General features: G+C 54.4%; 7 protein-coding genes across 7 annotated transcripts; 4 read left to right on the forward strand and 3 right to left on the reverse strand.

Moving 5' to 3' along the window:
* Positions 1-1,430: 1,430 nt before the first annotated feature.
* Positions 1,431-4,203, reverse strand: J4E79_005929 (uncharacterized protein; the record flags this gene model as incomplete). Its single annotated transcript, XM_049354805.1, has 2 exons — positions 1,431-2,137; positions 2,550-4,203. 2 exons carry the CDS (start codon positions 4,201-4,203, stop codon positions 1,431-1,433), a joined length of 2,361 nt encoding a protein of 786 aa, XP_049210928.1.
* A 1,300-nt stretch (positions 4,204-5,503) lies between these two features.
* On the forward strand, positions 5,504-6,643 carry J4E79_005930 (uncharacterized protein; the record flags this gene model as incomplete). Its single annotated transcript, XM_049354806.1, has 1 exon — positions 5,504-6,643. The coding sequence occupies one exon, from the start codon at positions 5,504-5,506 to the stop codon at positions 6,641-6,643; it is 1,140 nt and encodes a 379-aa protein (XP_049210929.1).
* A 642-nt stretch (positions 6,644-7,285) lies between these two features.
* Positions 7,286-8,000, forward strand: RPS19 (40S ribosomal protein S19; the record flags this gene model as incomplete). The annotated part of the gene is made up of 5 exons (XM_049354807.1): positions 7,286-7,374; positions 7,435-7,453; positions 7,498-7,546; positions 7,601-7,677; positions 7,749-8,000. 5 exons carry the CDS (start codon positions 7,286-7,288, stop codon positions 7,998-8,000), a joined length of 486 nt encoding a protein of 161 aa, XP_049210930.1.
* A 419-nt stretch (positions 8,001-8,419) lies between these two features.
* Positions 8,420-10,464, reverse strand: J4E79_005932 (uncharacterized protein; the record flags this gene model as incomplete). Its single annotated transcript, XM_049354808.1, has 5 exons — positions 8,420-9,864; positions 9,912-10,019; positions 10,090-10,097; positions 10,146-10,243; positions 10,306-10,464. The coding sequence occupies 5 exons, from the start codon at positions 10,462-10,464 to the stop codon at positions 8,420-8,422; spliced, it is 1,818 nt and encodes a 605-aa protein (XP_049210931.1).
* Positions 10,465-12,139: 1,675 nt separating this feature from the next.
* On the forward strand, positions 12,140-14,237 carry J4E79_005933 (uncharacterized protein; the record flags this gene model as incomplete). Its single annotated transcript, XM_049354809.1, has 2 exons — positions 12,140-12,248; positions 12,340-14,237. 2 exons carry the CDS (start codon positions 12,140-12,142, stop codon positions 14,235-14,237), a joined length of 2,007 nt encoding a protein of 668 aa, XP_049210932.1.
* Positions 14,238-15,507: 1,270 nt separating this feature from the next.
* J4E79_005934 (uncharacterized protein) lies at positions 15,508-17,031 on the reverse strand (the record flags this gene model as incomplete). Its single annotated transcript, XM_049354810.1, has 1 exon — positions 15,508-17,031. The coding sequence occupies one exon, from the start codon at positions 17,029-17,031 to the stop codon at positions 15,508-15,510; it is 1,524 nt and encodes a 507-aa protein (XP_049210933.1).
* Positions 17,032-18,833: 1,802 nt separating this feature from the next.
* On the forward strand, positions 18,834-19,740 carry SSU72 (RNA polymerase II subunit A C-terminal domain phosphatase; the record flags this gene model as incomplete). The annotated part of the gene is made up of 2 exons (XM_049354811.1): positions 18,834-19,033; positions 19,083-19,740. The coding sequence occupies 2 exons, from the start codon at positions 18,834-18,836 to the stop codon at positions 19,738-19,740; spliced, it is 858 nt and encodes a 285-aa protein (XP_049210934.1).
* Between the last annotated feature and the right edge of the window lie 1,426 nt (positions 19,741-21,166).

Below are 21,166 nucleotides of genomic sequence, written 5' to 3' on the forward strand. Positions count from 1 at the left end.
CTGTCTTTAACCGTTCTGCCTTTTAGGCTGTCGATGTATATGGTGTGGGCCTGAGGCTGTTTCTTCTTCTCTATGTCTCAAACGTAGCTCGTGATGAACATCCACAGCAGGTTGGTATGACGGAGTGCCGTCTCTCATCTATTCCAGTGCGTACCTTTCAATCAGTCTCATAGTGTGCTGCAGCCGGATTCTACCTGGCCCTTTTCAAGCTGTTATACTGCGTTTCTTTTTCTGGGGCGTAGGCCCTATCTCCACCGCACATATTGCCAATATCCTCTCCAGATCTCCCTGCATACATGAGGCTAGGATGTTCGCAACTATCTGTCAATGTAGCGTTCCTCAAAGACCTCCCGGGTATGTCATTTCGTCGTTGTTTCCAAGGTGCTGGTATGACGCAGTCGCAATGTGCCGTCTAGCAACACCAAAACACCGCACTGAGCAGCCAGCATCTCAGTATCTCAGCATAGCATGCACCTCCAGGCACCGTCGTTACAATCTACCCGTCACCGCAAAACTCCTCGAGTACCTCCACGCAATCTCATCGCACTGCTGTCCCTCAAGTCAGAATACAATGTGCCCTCCCCGCCGCTCTCACTTATCCCACATATGCCGCGTAAACCCTCTATATTCCATCAAAACAACTCAACCCGGGTCTCTTAGTGGAGTGGTAACACGTTCACCAACAGTTCCTGTGAGTACAGAGTGTCAGTTGACGCTGGCACCATCAGTGTCCCGGTCACTTGACTGGTGATAGCTGTGCTTTGCAGTGTTTGTGAGAGACGCTTGTTCGACTCAAGCAGAGACCAAGTATATCATCTTTTTTTGCTAGATTCAAGTACGTACGTAAGGTAAGGTGAAGGAGAACCGCGTTTGCATGGGTGTGCCGCTCCAGTTGTGATTTTCGTTGGCGGCTTGTCTGAGGTGAAGGACAGTGCTTTTTTTTACCCACCTTGTCTTCAGTTTTCCACACAACTTCGAATAATTCTATATGTATTATGGAGCCGGCTCTCTCTTCATCAAAACACACCAGGCTTCTTGGTCTAATGGTATGACGACACAGACCGACAGGTTCTCCGTCAAGGTCATTTGTATAGTATGTGTATTGAAGGTAACTTCGGACCTGCTTGAAATGCCATCGTGGCGCGCCCTACTTGTGTAGATCAAGGTTCGATTCCTTGAGAAGCTATCATTTTTTGCTTGTGTAGACGTCACAGATCATGTCTACATCGGCTCTTTTTTTGTTTAACGTCTGAGCAACTTTCTCTTTTAAGGAATACGATGGCGACAGAGGTTAAGTATCTACTACCCACGACGTCAATGTAGACTCTACAGCCTATTATACCTTGCTGTTGCGTTGGTTGTGTTCTTTTTGTATCCTGTAAAGCTTGTTGTGGTATGGCACGCGTTGATTGAAAAGTATACGTAAGCGCCTACTCCAACCACGCCTGCAGACCGCCAACTAACAAAACAGCAATACCCAACACCCACTGCGCAACCCCAAAGGCACCCTGTACGTCGCCCTGCCTAACCGTCCACAGGATCGCGAAGACCGTACTTCCCAAGCCGCAAACACTCATCATCACTGCCCACACGCGCTGCGCAAGGAACCCCTCCACGAGATGAACGCCCCAGCCCATACCGAACTCCAACCGCTGCCTCCGCTTCGGACTGCGAAGATACGTAATCAGCTCGCCCTCATAGTCCTGCGGGTGCTTGAACAAATGGAGGAGATACGTGCTGCCAACAGGTGGCAGGAGGTCGTTGGGCTCGAAGGTGTACGGATGCTGAGACGGCGCTGCAGACTTCTCTGGTTCGCTGGTCGAAGCTGAAGAGGTAGCGGACTTGGGAGGCATAGACGGTGTCGCACGGATATCAGCGAAGCGATTGCGATGAACTTCGAATTGGACAAACTCGATGGTCGTCAGCCCGCGAAGACGAGCCCAGTTGAACCAACGGCGGTTGAGCTGGTCGTAATGCTCTCGCAGCGCGAGCGCAAGGTCTTTGTCGCTTCTTACGCGCCCTTCGTTGACATCGAGATGGACGATCTTTGGTGTCAGGCGGCCCTCATTTGCGCATGTCAGGAGCCAAGATTCCTGGACGAAGGACGGCATACGGACACTGAAGGGGTTGCTGGGGACTGTACGCGACGGGCTATACTTGGAAGGATCGCTGCCTCTAGTCCAAGAGTTAGGCCCACCGTATGTCGACGACGGCGTGGTTAATGTGGACGCTCTGCTCGACGAGTCGAAGATGGAGGCCATCGATGACGCGGTGCTGCTTTGGCTGGTAGGGCTATGTGGTGTATGAGCTCTCGGGCGATTGAGATAAGCTTCAAGAAGACGGGCAGCATTGGGTCGCTGTTCGATAAAGTCGTCATACAATGGCTCACCGCATGACTACGTCTTATTAGCATGGTCCAGAGAAAGAGTATGCCGAATCACTAACGCAAGTCCATCGCACCCGCACATGCCCCTGCGGCACGGGCGGTTCAGTACCGAATGTATCACGAAGCAATCGAAAACCTTCATAGGCTTTGTCTGACAACGCACTCAATGCAAGACCCCAGTACCTCAATGTAATGTTTCGATCCCCAGGAGATGCCATCCGTATTTCTGCTTCCGGGGGTAGCGGTATTTCGCCAACATGGTCGTCGATGGATGGTTCGACAATGGTGGGCACTACAGGCTTTTCAAATCTATCATCAAGATCCTCATTCCCTGACTCAATTTGATCTAAAGCTCTTCTTAGCGCTTCACGGAGCTCATCTGCGCGACTCGCTCCTGCCGACTGAGGTGATAGCAGTGCATTGGCATCCTCGGTATCTATTGACGAAGAAGAGGATGACGCGTGCTTCCGTATCCTAGGTGATCTCTTGCGGCGCGTCGCTGGCGACACATGAGCTGACTTGGTCTGAGGTACGTCGGTGTTCAACCGTAAACCATGTCTTGGTCTGGCAGGGACATTTAGGTCGTCTGCTGATACGTGCCGTAGATGTCGTGGCTTGACTGCGCTCGCAGGCCGCATCGGTTGCGACCAGGTGGCATACTCATCGGTCGCTAGATCAATTCCACTCGACTTTCGAGATACCGGACGGATGCGTTGGCGCAAAGTAGTCGTGTTCAACAAATCCTCTACAACTTGACTATCGGATGCAAAGGTTGTCGATCCCACGCGACGCTTGACGGATTTGTGAGCATCTGATCGCTTGAGGTCCAGGGTTGCTCCACGACTCTTTACTCGGGGACGCGTCTTCTTCTCGACACGCTTTCTCACAGGCCCTACAAGTGACAGACCGCGCGTTGGCGTTTTGACGATACTGGAGACCGAAGCCGAGCGGGTGGGAAACAGCGATGGGGCCTGAGATGACGGTTCTACATCAGTCTGATCTTCATCCATACGGTCGTGTATCGAGCGGATGTCTGGTATCAAGGTCTCAGCATCACTGAACCCGTCCTCTGCAATCGAAGTCCGGGCTAGACTGTGATGCGGCAGGTGACTCCTTGGTGGAATCGCAGACGGTGATGGTCGTTGAACGCCTGATGTGTTAGAGGTACCGATCTCGAAGATATCATTGCGATCCAGAAGACTATCGGAGATTGATGCAATAGTCGTAGGTGGCGAATACAACTCCGCGGGCAGAGTCGCTGAGTCAAGCTCTGGAGTCTCAGATGTCTGATTCGCAGCGTTATGCTGGCCCAGATCTATTTCTGCAATCTCGTTCGAGTCTGTCGACCCTTTCAGCAAGCGCACGACGTAGCCCTTTCCTTTCTTCTTGATTCTAGCTTTGATGTCCGTAAGTCGTTTGGATTGAGTAGAGGCTGTTGAGTCGCTACGAGAAAACGACACATTCCAGTCTGGCACGACCTTTCTAAGAAATTCGGGAGGCACGTTGTCCAGGTCGGCCCAGCCTTGCCTGTCGTGGAGAGGAGTGCTTGGCGGACTCGTCTTTTGAGGAACTGGGCTCTCGACACTAGACTTCAAGCCATCTCGTAGAGTCGTAGACGCGGCAACATTAGGTGCACAACTCAGAGGCACACCGATCGACGACTGTTGTTTCGGGCCCAGATTGAAGACGAGCTGAAATTGGCCAGGATTGCGTGCATCTTCTTGCAGATTGAGAGTGAACGGCACCGATTGCGTCTTTTCATATTGTGGAAGAGGTGTTTCGCGCCCCGCATCAGATGTCTTTGGATCATTGCTCATCGGATGTTGTTGATTGAAGCGCAAAGGCACAGGAGAAGCGATTGAAGAAGCCTATCGCGATGCACAAGTCAGCCACCAAAACCGTCAAATGTCCACTTCAGCCTTGCGATGACAAAGGGTTGCCCTGCCTGAAGCCTGAGCGGCATAAAAGACTTACCATGTTCGCATAGTGTTCACGCCGCGATGCAGGAACAATCGCCTGAGGGACGCAGAGAGGGGCGACATCTTGCTGATTTTGACCGGTCCAGGCTGCAGTCAGCTGTAGATTCGACGAACCGGAGAGGACTGCTGCGGTCGTTCCTGCACTGCCACCACTGCTGCAGAGCGATCAACGAGGCTGTCGTGCCGGCCCGCTGATTGGCGAACTTCATCAGCCGAACGCAGCCAGCATCACATGCGTGGGTTGCCTCATCTCTATCTGTCTTCTTAACTCTGCCTTACCCGCTGAAGCGTGGATGTACGATTGCGCAGCCCCGATACATTGTAGTACCTGCTTCTCGCCACCAGACGCGTCGCCGATGTCGTCTTTCTGTGCAAACCTCCTACGCGTCACGCTCTGACACGCCGCCGGAGCTCAACAAACCTGTTCAATCTTGTACAAGACGAAATGCGCATCGCATGATTGCTGGATGGAATGCGCAGTCCGCATCGATGATGTTGAGATAGACTTCGTGGCTCGAGGTAGCGAGCTGTCGCGTTCCATGGCACCCGTGGACGCGCCTTCCCGCTGCCAATGCCGTGCGTCATGCCACACCCATCTTCCACTTCCAGCCCCCTCCGACATATACATATACCACCACAACACGACTTCGGCATACCTCCGATTTCCAAGATCTTGGCCATGATGCTCCGGAGAGACTCTCATCACATGCTCTCGTCATTCTTCCGGACCAATCTGTTCAGAGTTCTTCCTCCGCGCCTCGGCACATTCGATGACTAGGCATTAGCTAAGTTGGCTAAGGCTTGCTCGGTGTATAAACTACCGCTTTCCCCGCAAGACACGAAGATCCTTGTTCCCCACAATTACTCCGGACAGCGGTCTCCAGATTCCCGCCATTGAACGACGTGTTTTCTGCGGAGAGCAAGGATGCTTGCCATGTGTGGCAGGGCGACGTGACGTTAAACGGGCAGACTCCGAGAACTACCTCGCACCACCGACCGGGAACAGAGTATCGATCACATGGTAGTATGGTAGATCCCGGTTGACTGGCCGGTAGAGTTGCATTGGCATTTGTTTATATACTTTGTTGATGCCGGCTGCGATTTTGGCTTCATCTTGCACATCTCTCAAGCCTTCAAGATGCGTCTCTCTACCCTCTTCCTGTCGCTCATCAGCGTCGCTACGACCGTTTCTGCGCACCCCAAGAAAGCGGCACAGCCTACCTTCTCCCGCAATGTGATCTTCTCACCACCCAGGGACGCCAACTGGACCGACCCCGGTGTCCTTTATGCGCGCAGTGCTCAGCTCGCTGACGGTTCGCTCCTCGCAACTTGGGAGAACTACTCGCCGGAGCCACCAAAGGTCTACTTCCCCATCTTCAAGTCAACCGATGGCGGAAAGTCGTGGAAGGAGTTCTCGCGTGTGCAAGACACAAAGAACGGCCTCGGTCTGCGCTACCAGCCATTCCTCTACGTACTTCCTGAGGCGATTGGTGGCTACAAGGCCGGCACCGTCCTCATCTCTGGATCCTCTATCCCCACCGATCTCTCTACCACCGACATCGTTCTATACGCCTCCAAGGACAGCGGCAAGACTTGGGAGTTCGTCTCCTCGATCGCCAAAGGTGGCGAGGCTCGTCCCAACAACGGCCTTACTCCCGTCTGGGAGCCTTTCCTGATGATGAACAAGAAGACTCTCATCTGCTACTACTCCGACCAGCGCGAGAACGCCACCTACGGCCAGAAGATGGTTCACCAGACAACCACCGACCTCAAGACCTGGGGTGCAGTCATCGACGATGTCACCTACCCCACTTACACCGACCGTCCTGGCATGCCCACAGTCGCCAAGCTCCCCAACGGAAAGTACATCATGACCTACGAGTACGGTGGCGGACCTGCCATCACCACGTCATACCAGTTCCCCGTCTACTACAAGATCGTGTCCGACCCCGAGAAGTTCGGCGAGGCCACAGGCATCAGTCTCAAGTCCACCGATGGCACTATTCCCACTGGCTCTCCGTACGTCGTCTGGAGCTCTGCTGGCGGAAAGAACGGAACCATCATTGCCAGCGCACACAGCAACTCAGAAGTGTTCATTAACAAGGGTCTTGGAGAGGGCCCTTGGGTCAAGGTTGCTACTCCTGAAGCAACCTCTTACACTAGGCATCTCCGCGTCCTCAAGGACCAGTCTAAGTTGTTGATTATGGGTGGTGGAGAGCTGCCTCCTGCTAGCAACAACTCAGTTACTGTTACCGTTGTTGATATTAGCAAGTGGTAGATTGGATATAGTAGCATTGAAGTAAAAATAGTATCAAAAGAATACACATGAAGTTACCATTCTTCCGTCTGATTCACACCTGTGCCCTGAAATGTGCGATATCTTCGACACCAATGAGTTGAAGATACTGAAGCATACAATTACACTGTTTTCCGTCTAAAATACCTGTCTCAGCGCTGGCGCGCGACTTCGGAAGAGTTTCAATGTCCACTGCGCATAGGGTAATACTTGAATAACGACCGACATACGGACGTGTTCCTGTTGAAGGCATTGGCTAGTCCTTGCCAGTATCGGATGAAACCGTATTGCAGTATCAACTATGTGAAGCACGCATGTTGGTGACCAGAGAAACCAATCGCTTTCGAGCGACGTACAAGAAGAGCTTGTAACGTGATGTTCAACTACACAATTGAATAATGAAAATGTTCGGGTGTCGATGTTCCACTTGCAGGCTTGGAAAGAGTGATGGTTCGCAAACCCCGCCTAGCGCCCCACTAGTGCCGGCCCGACCATTGTTCCTAAGCGAGCCACCGTGGGTCGCTGAATTTGGCTCTCGCGATATCTTCGAACGCCGCAGCATTCAACGACAAGCCCACGGAACCGCCTCTCTCCACCTCCCAATCCCAAACCAATACCGCAATCATGCCCGGAGTTTCCGTCAAGGACATCGAGTCCCACAAGTTCGTGGCCGCCTATGCCGCCTTCTTGAAGCGCCAGGGAAAGCTTCCCATGTAAGTTTTGGCCTTGCGCAAAACCACACGATGTCAAATGCTAACGTTCTGTCAGTCCAGGTTCGTCTCTATCCAGCGGGTGAAGGATGAAGCCTGAATCCCGTAAATGGGGGATAACCTCAGTTCGCTGACCACTTATCTACAGGCTGGGTTGACACTGTCAAGACAAGCCGTAAGAATCAAATCTCCCCCCACCCATGCGAGAAACTTCGACTAACATGCGCAGACTCCAACGAGCTTCCTCCCCAGGACATTGACTGGTTCTACGTCCGCGCCGCCGCTGTCGCCCGCCACGTCTACATGGTACGCGAAACCACCACCTCCACTACAACGGATATGTGAAAGAAGGACAGACATGCTGATGAATTACACAGCGCAAGACCGTTGGTGTCGGCCGCCTCCGCAAGGTCCACGGCTCCACCAAGAACCGCGGTTCGCGCCCCTCCCACCACGTAGACGCCTCCGGCTCCGTCGACCGTAAGGTCATGCAGGCTCTCGAGAAGATCGGTGTGCTCGAGCAGGACGAGGACAAGGGTGGCCGCCGCATCACACAGTCCGGCCAGCGTGACTTGGACCGTATTGCGCAAACCACTCTCGAGGCTGAGGAGGAGGAGGATGACGAGTAGATTACCACCTTCTACGCGGAATATGTGTAAAAGAGCTGTCTAGCATTTGATTGCGGGGCGGCATTATGGATCTACCACGGTTTACGGCTTATGGCGTTGAAAGACATGATTGAGTCGGGCCTGCTTTTAGCCTAGGACTTCCAATGACACTGGGCTTGGGCCTCAAAAGCAACATGATACCCTCTACTTCGACATCCGTGCAAATCATTCCTGGTATCGTGATTCCGCTATTGCTATGATCTCGCTCTCTCGTTGAAGTTCATGCGCGCTTGACCACGTCATGTCCAGGAACATGCGTCTTACGTCGACTTCCTTCATGTCGTGCACATGCCAATCAAATGTCAATATCTGCAATATCTGCAACCCTCTATCTTTCCAAACTGAGAGCTCACAAATATGATATTCGAAGGGCTCTCCCCTCAAAACAGATCCGTCATAGCCCCGTGACTGGCATCCCCCACCAACCTCGCATACTTTGCCAACACACCCCTCGTAACAGGCATACTGGGCGCCACCCACTCCCTCAACCGCCTATCAATCTCCTCCTGCGGCACATCCATATCAATCCTATTCTTCTCCGCGTCGATCGTAATCATATCACCATTCTGCACGACAGCAATAGGACCACCAACCGCAGCCTCAGGACAAATATGACCAACGATGAAACCATGAGAAGCGCCAGAGTAGCGTCCATCAGTGATGAGCGCCACGTTGGTAAGTTTAGCACCCATGATGGCAGCCGAAGCTTTGAGTTGTTCAGGCATGCCAGGACCGCCTTTAGGTCCTTCGTAGCGGACGACCACGACGACGTTTTCTCCGTGGGGAATTTGGCCTAGGTTGAGCGCGCGGTCGAGCTCGTGCTCTTTGTTAAAGACAATGGCTTTGCCGGTGAAGATGAGACCTTCTTTACCCGTGATCTTTGCGACGGCGCCCGAAGGCGCGAGGTTACCGCGTAGGATCTCGATGTGGCCGGTAGGTTTGATGGGGTTGGACAGGGGCCGGATGAGGACTTGGTCTTGGGGCAGGGACGGGTAGGATTCGATGTTTTCGGCTAGGGTTTTGCCTGTCACGGTGGGGATGCTGCCGTCGAGGAGTTTGGCTGCTACGAGCAGTTTCATGACGGAGGGCATGCCGCCGATGTCGAAGAGGTCGGCTGCCATGTACTTTCCTGATGGCGCGAGGTCGGCGAGGAAGGGGATTTTGTTGGAGACGCGCTGGAAGTCGTCGAGTGTCAGGGGGACGCCTGCTGTGCCTGCCATGGCGAGGAGATGTAGCACGGCGTTTGTGGATCCGCCTAGTACCATCATCATGACGAGGGCGTTCTCGAAAGAAGCTTTTGTGAGGAGCTTTCGCGGTGTGATGTTCTTCTCCATGCAGACTCGTATCGCAGCGGCGGCTTTGGCGCATTCGCGCATTTTGGCAGGTGAAGTTGCAGGCGTTGTGGAAGAGTTGGGGAGAGTCAGTCCCATTGCCTCGATCGAAGTACTCATTGTGTTGGCCGTGTACATTCCTCCGCAAGCACCAGCGCCTGGGCAAGCATTACGCTCGATATCCTCCATGATCTCATCTGGTGAGAACTTGCCCTCTGAAGCACTCTTCAGGTTCTTGTATATGTATGCGCCGTGGCTTTCGTAGCAGGTTGAGATGTTGATAGGCTTCTTCAGCGTCTCGGAGTATCCTGGCATTATCGAGCCGCCGTAGACCATGAGCGAGGGACGGTTGTGTCGCGCGAATGCCATGATGACTCCGGGCATGTTCTTGTCGCATCCGGGGATGGCTATGCAGGCGTCATGGTGCTGGGCGCATGTGACAGTTTCGATGCTGTCGGCGATGACTTCGCGGGTCTGGAGGGAGAAGCGCATTCCTGGACATGTTAGAATGTGTAGAGACAGCCAACAGTGGTGTACATACCCTCTCCACCCATTGTAATTCCATCAGATACACCAATCGTGTTGTACTGCCATGCCAGCATGTTGTCGTTCAAGACGTGCTTCTTGATTTCCTTCCCAAGATCCAGCACTATCCATCGTCAGTATACAAAGTCGGGACTACACTGGCGTATATCGCGGCGTTCGCATAGGTCACTCACAGTGCATGCTGTATTATCGTCAGTACTATGACAACGAATCCAAAGAGTATACTGACTTGCAAGGGTTGCCCTCCCACCACACGCTCGCAATTCCCACGTGGGGCTGCGTCTTCATTGCTTCCCGTGATGGTACACCAGCTGCGTATAGCATTGCCTATGCGACAGAAACCGTTAGTGACTGAAGTCCTTCAATCGTCGTGGCACCGGGCAGCGAACCTGGGCTCCGGGGAAGTTGTGACCGGTTGTGAGTGTAGATGAGTATTTGTTGAGCGCTGGCTTGCCATCCTCGAGCTTCGCGTCATCGGGAAGATGTGGAAAGCTGAGGAAGCGTGGCTCCTCTGGTTCACGCTGCTTCTGGAGGTTGCGCGGGTCCATGGCGGGCTGCTTGTAGTGTGCTAAGTGGTAAGAGGGATCAGTGTGATTGGAAGAGTAGAGAGGAATGCACAGGCAGCTCAAGAAGGAGTCAGAGAGGAAAGGTAAAGTTGAGTCAATGGACGAAGTCGTGAGAGATACGGAGATAACTAGCAGTTACCGTGTATACCCAGGTACTCCCGCAGCAGGGATCTACACATTCGTCGGCTGCCCTAGTGACGAAGGAGCAATCCGAATGCTCGCAGCGACGTCTGTGTGGGGCTTCGACAGCCCTTCGTCACGTTGCGCTGGAGCCAACGTTCGGAACGATGGAGGGGTCCGTCGGATGGGAACATGGTAGACGCGTGAGTTTGACACACGCTGCCATTGACCAATGCGACGGGCCTGATTGAAAGCCGATTATGACGATTCGAGACCATCTAGCGCCGTGTGGTGTGGTTTGGTCTGGGGAATTTACTTTGGCCGCGGCCAAATCCGGTGTGTGTCGGCGCAACTACCGGCGTGGCTTCGGCTTGACCACATGCGGCGCCAGCAACGGCGAAGTCGCTCGCGGGGTGTTTCTGGAAAGACGCCAGGTCGCGCTGGGAATGGCGGGAGCCTCTCGCATGCATGCTGCGAGCCTGGCGCTTTGCATGGTCGTCGCAGCACGCAAGGCTGCATGTCGGCTATGTATTCATCTGTCCATGTCGTACCGCGACGGCCAGGTAAGTCGATCTGACCCGAGTACCGGGTCGTTCCCAGAACATGTAGAGTACTGCATTCTGCCTTGGGCTGGGGAACTGACGACGAAGAGCACACGTCGCTGGTGTATCGGGCTGGCGTCGCACCGGAAGATCCGGATCACAAGAAAAGCACGCGCAGATTGGCAGCAGGTCTCAATAAGACGGGGAGATGGGAGGACTAAGTATCGTTCTCCATAGAGTTCGCAGTGATGATGGTCAGGGGAAGGCCGTTGGAAAGGCTCCAGCATCCCTGCCAAGTTCCCACGATGGACGTGAAAACGCCGCTTCCGAAGCCTGGCAGCAGCCCAACCCAACGTCATACCGCCCATGCGCCCATCACAACCCTCTCTACTAAGCAATTTCCATATCGCAAACACTCCCACGCCATTCCCTGCCGAGTTGGGGGTTGCAAAGCACTATCGCACAAAGCAAAACCGCTCGCTGCCGCTTTATCTCTCCATATCGCTGTGTCAGGATGATATCCTCGTCAGATATCGGTCGCGCCTTCAGATCCCAGATTAAGGAATATCCTTCGTAGCCGCGCATTCGCCGTTGCCAAACGTGCGCAAGGTTTCCAATAAGAGACGCCCTCAGCACCGGCTCTTTCTCTCCAGCGATCCGGGCACGAGAGGCACCATCTGATTCCATTGGCTGCCGCCCAGTGCTCGTCACCGTCCCGCACGCCGGCAACCCGAACGCCCCGTCGCATATACTTTCAGCATTCCAGCACGAAAAGGGACATGGAGCCTCATTCGCGACCTGGCTTGTTCCGCAATGGCACGTTGCGTCTTCCACAGGCTCCCCTCGCTGCCTCACCCAGCGACCCAGTGACACAGACCGCTTCAGACCTTAATCTCTGGTATGGGCTCAGTATAAAGCAATCCGCCCTCCGTCTGCTCCGGCTTCTCAACCCATTCGTAGTTAGCGGAGACCGGTTGACTCTGACTTTTGTGGGCATGCTCCAACTGACAGCCTTGTGTGGGTTTGGATCTGTGCTCTGGTATAGGAGTAAGGGAAACAAGGGAACCGCCATCAACACCCAACATGTATCTGATACCGCGGCTGGTGAGTGTTCTGCCTAGCGACACACATGGATGTCATTCATCACGTGGCCTAGCTGGCGATCATCTAGCCTTGTTTTACTAATCCTCCGCAGATGAAGCCGCTGGTACAGACCCAGGCCTGTTGAAGAAGTACTCCACCGTTCGCTCCTACACCGTCCCGTCAACTGGATTCGTCTACCCCAGGCTCCGGACCTTTTACCGCCCACATCACCAAGAAGACAAACTCCCCAAGGATCCGTGTCCAGTTCCGCTATTGGTGTTCATCCATGGCCTCGGAGGCTCTATCGCTCAATTCAGTCCCATCCTTATCAGTCTTTCCAATCTTGCCCCATGCCTGGCCGTTGACCTTCCTGGATGCGGTGTGTCAAGCTTTGAGCCAAAGACATGGGGCGCCTACACCACGGAAGCGTTGGTGCAGCTTCTTGCCGTCGTTATCGAAGCACATCGTGGAGTCAATGATGGACAGCCTGTCGTTCTTGTTGGCCACAGCATGGGATGTTCACTTGCTGCGCTCCTGGCTTCCCCAACTTCACCACATGCACACCTCCTATCGCAGCATGTCAGCGGCTTGATTGCCATCTGCCCCAAAGCTGAACCTCCTACTGCAGAAGAAGTCAAGAAGCTACGCTCTCTTACATTGATGCCTGCCGCTCTATTCGATCTGATTAGACGTTGGGATAGAAGAGGAGGTGTCAACAGCAAGAGCGTCCTACGCATGGCGGGAGTGGACTCTGACGACGAAACGAAGAAGCTACAATTGCGCTTCAACAAGCAGAGCCGAAGTGCTGTGTGGTTGAGGATGGCCCGCGGAATGTGTCCCGACTACTCCAGTGGCTCGCCGAAAGGGGGTCTCCCAGGGAAAGAGGCCTGGAAAGGACTCAACATACCGGTGTTTCTCGCCGCTGGTGAGACTGACACAGTTACCCCTGCGTCGAACGTCAAGCAGATTGTGGAGTTTCTAGGAAGGGATGTCAGCGCCATCCAACCACCAAGCGAGATGGCGAGCCTGCCCATTGCAGCAGCCCCCTTCGTACCTTCCGCAGTCCTCCCTGACAACGACAATCCGGGACGTACAGAGCACCAAGATTCCGGTATCGATGTCAAGGACCTACCAAGACTAGAAGACGACACCAAGACCATCGAATCAACCGCTATATCCACCACGGACGTCAGCGTCTCTTCAGTCTCGGAAAACACAACAGAAGGCAGCGTAATCACCACCGACGGCCCCCTCCTATCCGCCACCACAACTCCCATGACCCCCACCACCCACACACCCTCCCCGCACCCCCGCCGCCTCGTCGTCAAAACCGCCATAATGCCCAAACCAGCCGCGCACTCCCTCCTCTTCGCGCCCTCCACCTCGCGCATAATCGCCGGCCTAATCAACACCTTCTTCATCGACTACATCGACCCGCGCCTCTCCTTGGCCTGGCAACTCTCCTACCTCTCCACAGAGGGAAAATGGGACGTCAAGAACCTCGCAAAATGGAAAGCCGTGCCCCCCGTCTCCGCACCCATCGCCGGCGTCTTCCGCGCCATGAAGACACTAAGAGAAGTCGATGAGGAGCACACGCCCAAGGTATTGACAAGACAGTGGAAGGGCAAACTATGCGCCGTAATCGACATCTCGCACGACAACCCCGTATACGACCCCAAAGGCCTAGAAGAAGGCGGAATCCCCTACCACAAATTCCCCACCGTATCCAAGCAACCGCCCCAAGCAGCCGAAGTCAACGATTTCTTCGATCTCGTCGATAAGATCCGTGCGGAAGGGAGGCCCGGCTTGATTGGCGTACATTGCCATTATGGGTTCAATCGCACGGGCTTCTTTCTTGTGAGCTATTTGATTGAGAGGTTGGGGTATAGTGTTGAGGATGCGATTGAGACGTTTAAGCAGGCGAGGCCGCCGGGGATTAGGCATAGCCATTTTATTGATGCGTTGTATGTTAGGTATTGTCGGGGGTTGAAGAGGGCGCCCACGCTCTGAGTGGTGGGAGTACTGTTTTGGATTGGGAAGGGAGATTGGGTGGGTGGGGTTTTTGTACAGTATTCTTTCTTTCTTATTGTTTTCGGGATACTAGGGTGGGTATGGTAGAGCGGAGTTTGGGAAGCGTGTGCGTTTGGGCGTTTGGTTGATGCTGGCGGGGTATGAGCATGGTTTATGGTTTTGGGATCATATCCTTGAATGACATGACATGACATTGGTATAAACGTTTCTTCCTGCGTCGATATGTTGCTCGTTTCCAGGAACTCGATTCTTATAGGCAACAATGCATTGTGATGCGTTTTGCAAATCGAGAAGGACGTGTTAGTTGTACAATTTAGTTGCAGTACTACACAGACAAAGTTTTTATGACGATGTTTATGATTTAATCAGAACGTTCATGTATGTACATTGTTAACGAAACCGCGAGACACGAACTCTATACTTCACGATATTTCGTTTGAGTAAAAACGTAATAGAAGTATGAGAATACTTTCTTTGTTCTGTTTCTAGATTCGGGTACCAACAGCATATAAGATGCCGAGCCTCAAGCACTCAACATCAACACCGAGATCATGAAGGAAGAGAGAGATTTCTCGAAACAGTCATGTATTACAGAAGACGGCGGTTTGATATATAAAACCGCCTCTCGCTCCTCGCACCGCTAAACAAACGTGAGAATTTCAATCTCACACTCTCCTCCGTCATTACTCGGCTTGCTTTCTCTTTCTAATAATCACAAGCCGAGTGTCGTTTCGTCAAGATAGAAAAGAGAAATGTACAACTACAATGATAGTGATATGTCCACACCATGTAAGCCCAGACCGTCCGACATGTAACAACCTTCGAGATCGTGGTGCCCCTTCCTTTCCTTTCCTTTCTTTGCGGGACCGGCATGCTCCCATCGTACCTGCATCCTTTCCTCTGCTACCGTGACAACAGTACTCCCCCATCGTATTCCGTTCCATCCCATTTTGGCGCCCTGCTCCGCATGAAGAAGAAAGAGAATCCGCTATGCCGAAGAATGCGTTCGTTAGTAAGAAATAAGAGACTGGGTAAAGACATGGGTTGAAGCGAATGTCGTGAACGCGTTGAGCATCTTGTTTCTTTTTGCACCCAGCCAAGCCATGCTACGGTGAGGGGGTGGCTATCCCTTTGCTCCGGTGGGCAAGTCTGTCTGCCTGGTCGTGCATGGGTCCAGCACCCCTTGCTGTAGCTCTGCGGAGTTTGGTTTCCGGGCTTGCCCATGGTAAGGCAAGCGACCTTACGATCTTCATGGCTTCTGATCTTGGGACTGAGGCTCGGGTGTTGACTCGACACCCTCCATAGCGCCAGTGTCTTTGCTTCTTGAGAACGGGCCGCCCTCGGTGGTAGTAGGCGTCCCGAGCCTGTCTGTCGGGTACTTCTCCAGATCTTTGTGGCTGGTTGAGAAGGTCGATATGACAGGCGTGTAGTTCTGGGGGTGGTCGGCCTGTGTGGGCGTCTTCGCTTCGGGCCCAGCTGAGATCGGACTGAGTAGGCTCTCAGGCCCGTTGTTGGCTTCGGGTGGCAGTAGTTCGGGCTGAGGTTGTACCGCGCCGACTAGACCATTCAAGCCGCCTTCAATGTCGCGCAGCAGGCGGACGTATTCCTCGGGGACAAGCCCGCTCTCGCCAGTCTTTGGGTCTTGGGCTACGAGCCAACCTTGGCCGTGTCTGTATGATACCAATATCACCTGTCCTTCTACCAGCGGTAGCTCGTTGTCGTTCTCGCGTGCGAAGTCGAATAGGGCGACGGCCTTGCCGTGCATCTCCTCGTCGGGCGATGCGATGGTGAACTGGTAGTCGCGCGAGAATCGGTTGTCATCGTGGATGTAGTCCTCGGGCTCTGACATGTCGTCGTCTGAGTCGTATGGCGGGCCTTCGACATCGGCGTCGGTCTCGGCGTATGCCCGTTGCGGGAGGGTGGTTGCGAAGTGCGAGTCTCGTCGCGAAGCTCCTTCTGGTACACCGAGCCGCGACGACTCGGGTGGAAATGTGATTAACTCACCCCCGGGCCCGTTTGCAGCCTCGTCGCTGACAAACTGGCTGCTCTCGCCGTTCATAGGCAGTATTGAGCCCCGCCGTTGCTCTTCGGGGTATCCTCTCCGCCCGCGAGTGTGGTCGAAATTGACAATGTTGGACTTGTGCTTCTTATGCCGCGCGCCATGGTGGCTTGTGACTACCGGACTGGAGATGTCGTCGTCCTCGCTGTAGGGCGGGCCGCCGTCGTATGCTGTCTGTGGGAGCTGCTCGCCGTTCTCGTCCCAGGACCCCGCGGACCAACCGCCTCGGTCGCTTCGCCATGCCACGGGTGGCGGGTCCGAGAGTCTCCGGCTGTGTTCGCTGGCCGGTGTCGAGATGTCGGAAGGTTGTTCCGGGAGGGGGCCGTAGAAGAGCGGGTGCAGCGGGTCGTAGGCAAAGTCGCGGACGAGCGAGTAGGGCAGGCTCGAGTGGAAGATGGGGAAGGCGGTCGACTGCGGCCTGGAGCGGACGGACTGGTGTGTGTTGGACGTGTTGGAGAAGGTCGAGAGGCGCTTGTTCATGTAGGAGCTGGCGCGCTCGAGCTTCGCCTTGGATGGCGGGGAAGTGACGAGCGGCGGGAGGGAGGTGCGATTGACCCCGACTTGCGCCGATGCGCCCGGGTCGCTCCTGGGTGATAAGACATCGGCCGCCATGTCTTGCTCGCTGTGGTATCCGCGGACAGCCACTCCTTCTGTGATGTTCTTCAGCCGCTGCGAGTCGGCGGCCGTCTCTGGTGCGGAATTGGCGTCTGTCATGCGGTAGATTGCGTGAACAGACAGGTCGGGCGTTGGCGGCAACTATATGGAGTTTTGAAGCGCGGTCGAGGGCAGTGCGGGTGGCAGAGGGGGATGCGACGCAGCTAGTGCAGTACAGTCTTCAGTACTCAGTATGCGGTATGCGGTATGCAGTACTCGGGAAACTGCCGCGGGAGCAGAGACGGGCTCCAGGTGGCCAGCGCACAAGGCGCACAAGCAGCGTTCGAATCAGCGCGACGTGGACTGGCGACGGCAGATGGCGCAGTGACTCGATGTTTGTGTCGGATGTTTCGAGGCGACAGTGACCAATGGCCCGGCGGCGCGCTTCAGGCCTTCTGGAAGCAGCACGTCGGCTGTGCAGGTGCGCCTGGCGATTGGGAGGTGCGCGGCGGGCGTGAAGATATTTCCACTGGAGAGCGGCTGGAGAAGCGCTCGCTGGGGGTTGTGGGGGTCAGGCCTGGCGCTAACACTCGCCCAGTGAACGGTGGATGAGGTGCGCACCCGAGGGCCAACGTGGTGGCTTCGAGGGTTCCGTGCAGGAGGGGAACGGCAACAGTGCGGCTAAGGGGCGACGCGACTATGGCGAGGCCTCTGGCGGCTTCTGGATGCTGTGTAGACCAGCGCGCGCGTGGTGGTGATGGCCAACTCTATTTTTGGCACCAGGCGGCGGGGAGTGCTAGATGCCAAAGTGTTTCAGGATACTTGACAGCGCCGCCGGTGGGCAGGACATGCAAATGTATTTGTGCGATTGTCGATATCAAGCAGAAGTAGCGAGTCAAGAGGCCTCGAGACAGCCTTGCTGGCATCAACGAGGGGTGTGTGTTCTGACGGCTCTTCCTTTCCATGATTGCAAACCCCATCAATGCATGCTTAGGCTACTTTCACCTTAGTAGGCGTTTCAGGTCATCGCCTAGCTGCATGGGGACTGCGCGCGCACCGCTGGTCGAATGCGCTGCCAGGCCCGCGAGCATCTTCCTTGGGCCCTCTTCACCGCGTCCTGTCACGAGGGCAAACACATCATAGTCGACTCGGATATCATTCCTTTCGCCATGCCATGGTCCTCTCCCGACCACATTCCCCAGACCACGGCGCTGTGTGACAGGTGCGTTTGAGCCGGGTTACCTAGGCGTCCCGTTTGGGTATACAGTATGCTTGCGCAATTGCATCACGTCACCGCGATCGCTTTTAATGAAGGCGATCTCCCTATACGAGATATGCTATGTCCAAGCGCTTCAGGAACAGGTAAGAGTCTGTTCCAAGATTCTCGATATGAAGCATCGCGACCAGCCCCTCCATTTCGAGGTGCCCAGGTGTTCGGCGCCCCGCGTAATCTTTCAGCCGAGCTTAGTCAGCCGCTAGCAGACTATGACCTGAGTGAGCTCGAGCTCGACAAAGATTCAACCTCACAGGCCTCGTGCCTTTCACAACCACAACCACTTCTACCACTTACTCATAGGCGTCTCTCTATGTATGAGACTATGAGCTTGAGTATTTACCTTTAATACTGTAAGTTCCTCCCTCCGTGTGCCCCCGTGCCCTGCCCTTGAGATGATGAACCCATATTGGAGCTGTCCTAGGCAATTCGCAGGAATTACCTCGGATGTCGTTGAGGACTCACAATTAACGCTGAAAATTCTGATCTCCCGTGAACCTTGTTATGATTGCTGTCTATAATTGCGTGGAACCATAACTAACGTTTGTGAAGAAATTGCAGAGCTGTCCGCAGACGCGCCAGCACCTGTCCCATCACACCTCCGCACCGCCCCATACACCTCCCGCACAACGACCCGACCCCGCCGAATATGGACGCCCCTGCCGACCCACGACTGCGCGCGAGGCAGCAGGCTGCCGCCGCTGCACCTCCACCACCTCCGCCGCCGCCAGCTGAGCCCGCTTCCATGGGCATGGACGGCGCCAGCGACGCGCACGCAGAGCAGAACATGGTACCCGACGATAGCTTCAAGCTCAAGTTCTGCACTGTGTGTGCGAGTAACCAGAACCGGTATGTCATTCGCTGATCCGCAGGCCAATCAGATCGCTAACTTGGCTAGCTCCATGGAAGCTCATCTTCAGCTTGCCTCAGCCCATCTCCCTACCATTAGCTTTGGCACTGGCTCTCTCGTCCGTCTACCCGGTCCGACCATCACGCAGCCCAACGTCTACAATTTCAACAGCACCACCTACCGTGCCATCCACGATGAGCTTGCCGGTCAGAACACTGCGCTCTACACCCACAACGGCCTGCTTAACATGCTCGGTCGCAACTTGAACATTAAAGGCTACCCTGAGCGCTTCCAAGACTGGGTGCCTGGCAAACCACGTTTGGACCACGCTGAAGACAAAGGCTCGCAAGGTACTGAATCTGGTGTCGTCGACGTCGTCATAACGTGTGAGGAGCGCTGCTTCGACGCTGTGCTGGAAGACCTCCACAACAAGGGAGGAAAGCTCAATCGCCCTGTCCACGTCTTCAACGTCGACATCAGGGACAACCACGAAGAAGCTCTCGTTGGCGGCAAAGCTATCCTCGACCTTGCGCTCAGCCTGAACGAGGCCGCAGCCAAGGAGCGAGAACAACATGGCGATAGCGGGTGGCAATCCGGTGGCGGAGCTGCTCGATCTGGCTTCGACGAGCGCGTCCCCGACATACTTGCTACCTGGCAAGAGCGGTGGCCCAACATGCCCGCGCTCTGGAGTTTGGCTTGGGTCTAGTTTCCTTACGGCGTTTGTTATTCACACTCGATACCCATACTGCATAGCGAGGCGTTTTGTTTATCTTACGAATCATCAACGAGGTCACGATAAACTTTGGTATTGGCCGTCTTTGCCGTGTTTGTGTGACGATCGCGATTGTTTTGATTGTGACATTTGACATGACGTTTGTATCACCAACGCCATAGCGCGTCAACGCACAAACACTCCGTCTGCTGTAGCTTCGAGGCACGGTCTGCGGCTAGCCACGTGTACGGTACCACGAGCGTTGATGCCAAAGTCAAAAGTAATTCGACATTACTGTAATTTCCTGACATTTCGATCTTCCTCCTGCAAGATTCCTCGAAGGGGACATTCGCCACATACATACCGCCGAAAGATAGTCATCGTCATTCCTGGCGCGTCAGCACCATGGCGATAACATCAGGAAGCCGCTGCTGCGGCATGATACTGTTAATGATCGCCATGCTCGTCGCCAGTGTCGTTTCATCGCCAACATGGATGTCACCGTCGACATCGAGCTTGAGGAGACAAGGAAATGCTACAAAGTACTGTGGTTGGGAACTCATGCAACACCATCGTATGTCGATCTCAACCCCTACACCCACATCCAATTCTAACACTGTCACCCCAGAAATCCCCATCGCCAAACTCGGCACCTGGTACGCCGAACAAACTGGCGATCGCTCCTTATGCGTAAAGCAAGATGACGGGTCCGAGTATTGTACTTGTGTTTATCAGTGTGGGAATGGCGTTTGGCAAGAATGGAAAGAGCATGGCGGAAGCAAGAGCAATGGTGGCAAAGAAGATGATGAAGAAGGAATGGATAAAAAACGTCAAGATGGAGATGAGGAAGGAGGGGATGCAGGAGAGTATGCGCGGTACGGGTACTATATACAGAAAGGCCTGGGCGTCAAGGTCGGAAAGTGGAAGTACGAGGTCGGCTGCAAGAAGTATTGTCATGCTGGGGTTTGTGATGGCCAGGACTGAGGGGAAGAGCAGAGGGAGTGTGATATGGGTATACGGAGGCAAAGGGCATCTGGGCATGGTGGTGATTTGTTTTATGACGGTTTGATCCTACGAGTTGACCCAGCAGTTGGGTGCGATACTGGGAGATGGAGGTTCCAAAACACGGTATCACTTGGGAATGTTTCTTCTGGCAACGTGCGGTGAGCACAGGCTTAGATGGTATTACCAATGCAGCTGTGTCCAGATCGATGTCGCAAACAACAGTACCGAGTTCGTTCTGTATCAATCATCAACGTCCTCGGGCTTGGTAGCCTCGGGGTCAGCGATGCGTGCTGGTTGCCAGCGGTTCTTTGAAGTACCCACGCTCTCCATTCTAGACATTGCCTGCAGTAAGCGCCATCACATGATGACTTCTTCACTCCGACTTTCTGTAAAAAGACGGACTCTTCTTGATTAC

This window comes from Alternaria viburni, assembly GCF_023758015.1.
Source record: "Alternaria viburni strain BMP 2772 chromosome Unknown scaffold_11, whole genome shotgun sequence".
Taxonomy (NCBI): domain Eukaryota; kingdom Fungi; phylum Ascomycota; class Dothideomycetes; order Pleosporales; family Pleosporaceae; genus Alternaria; species Alternaria viburni.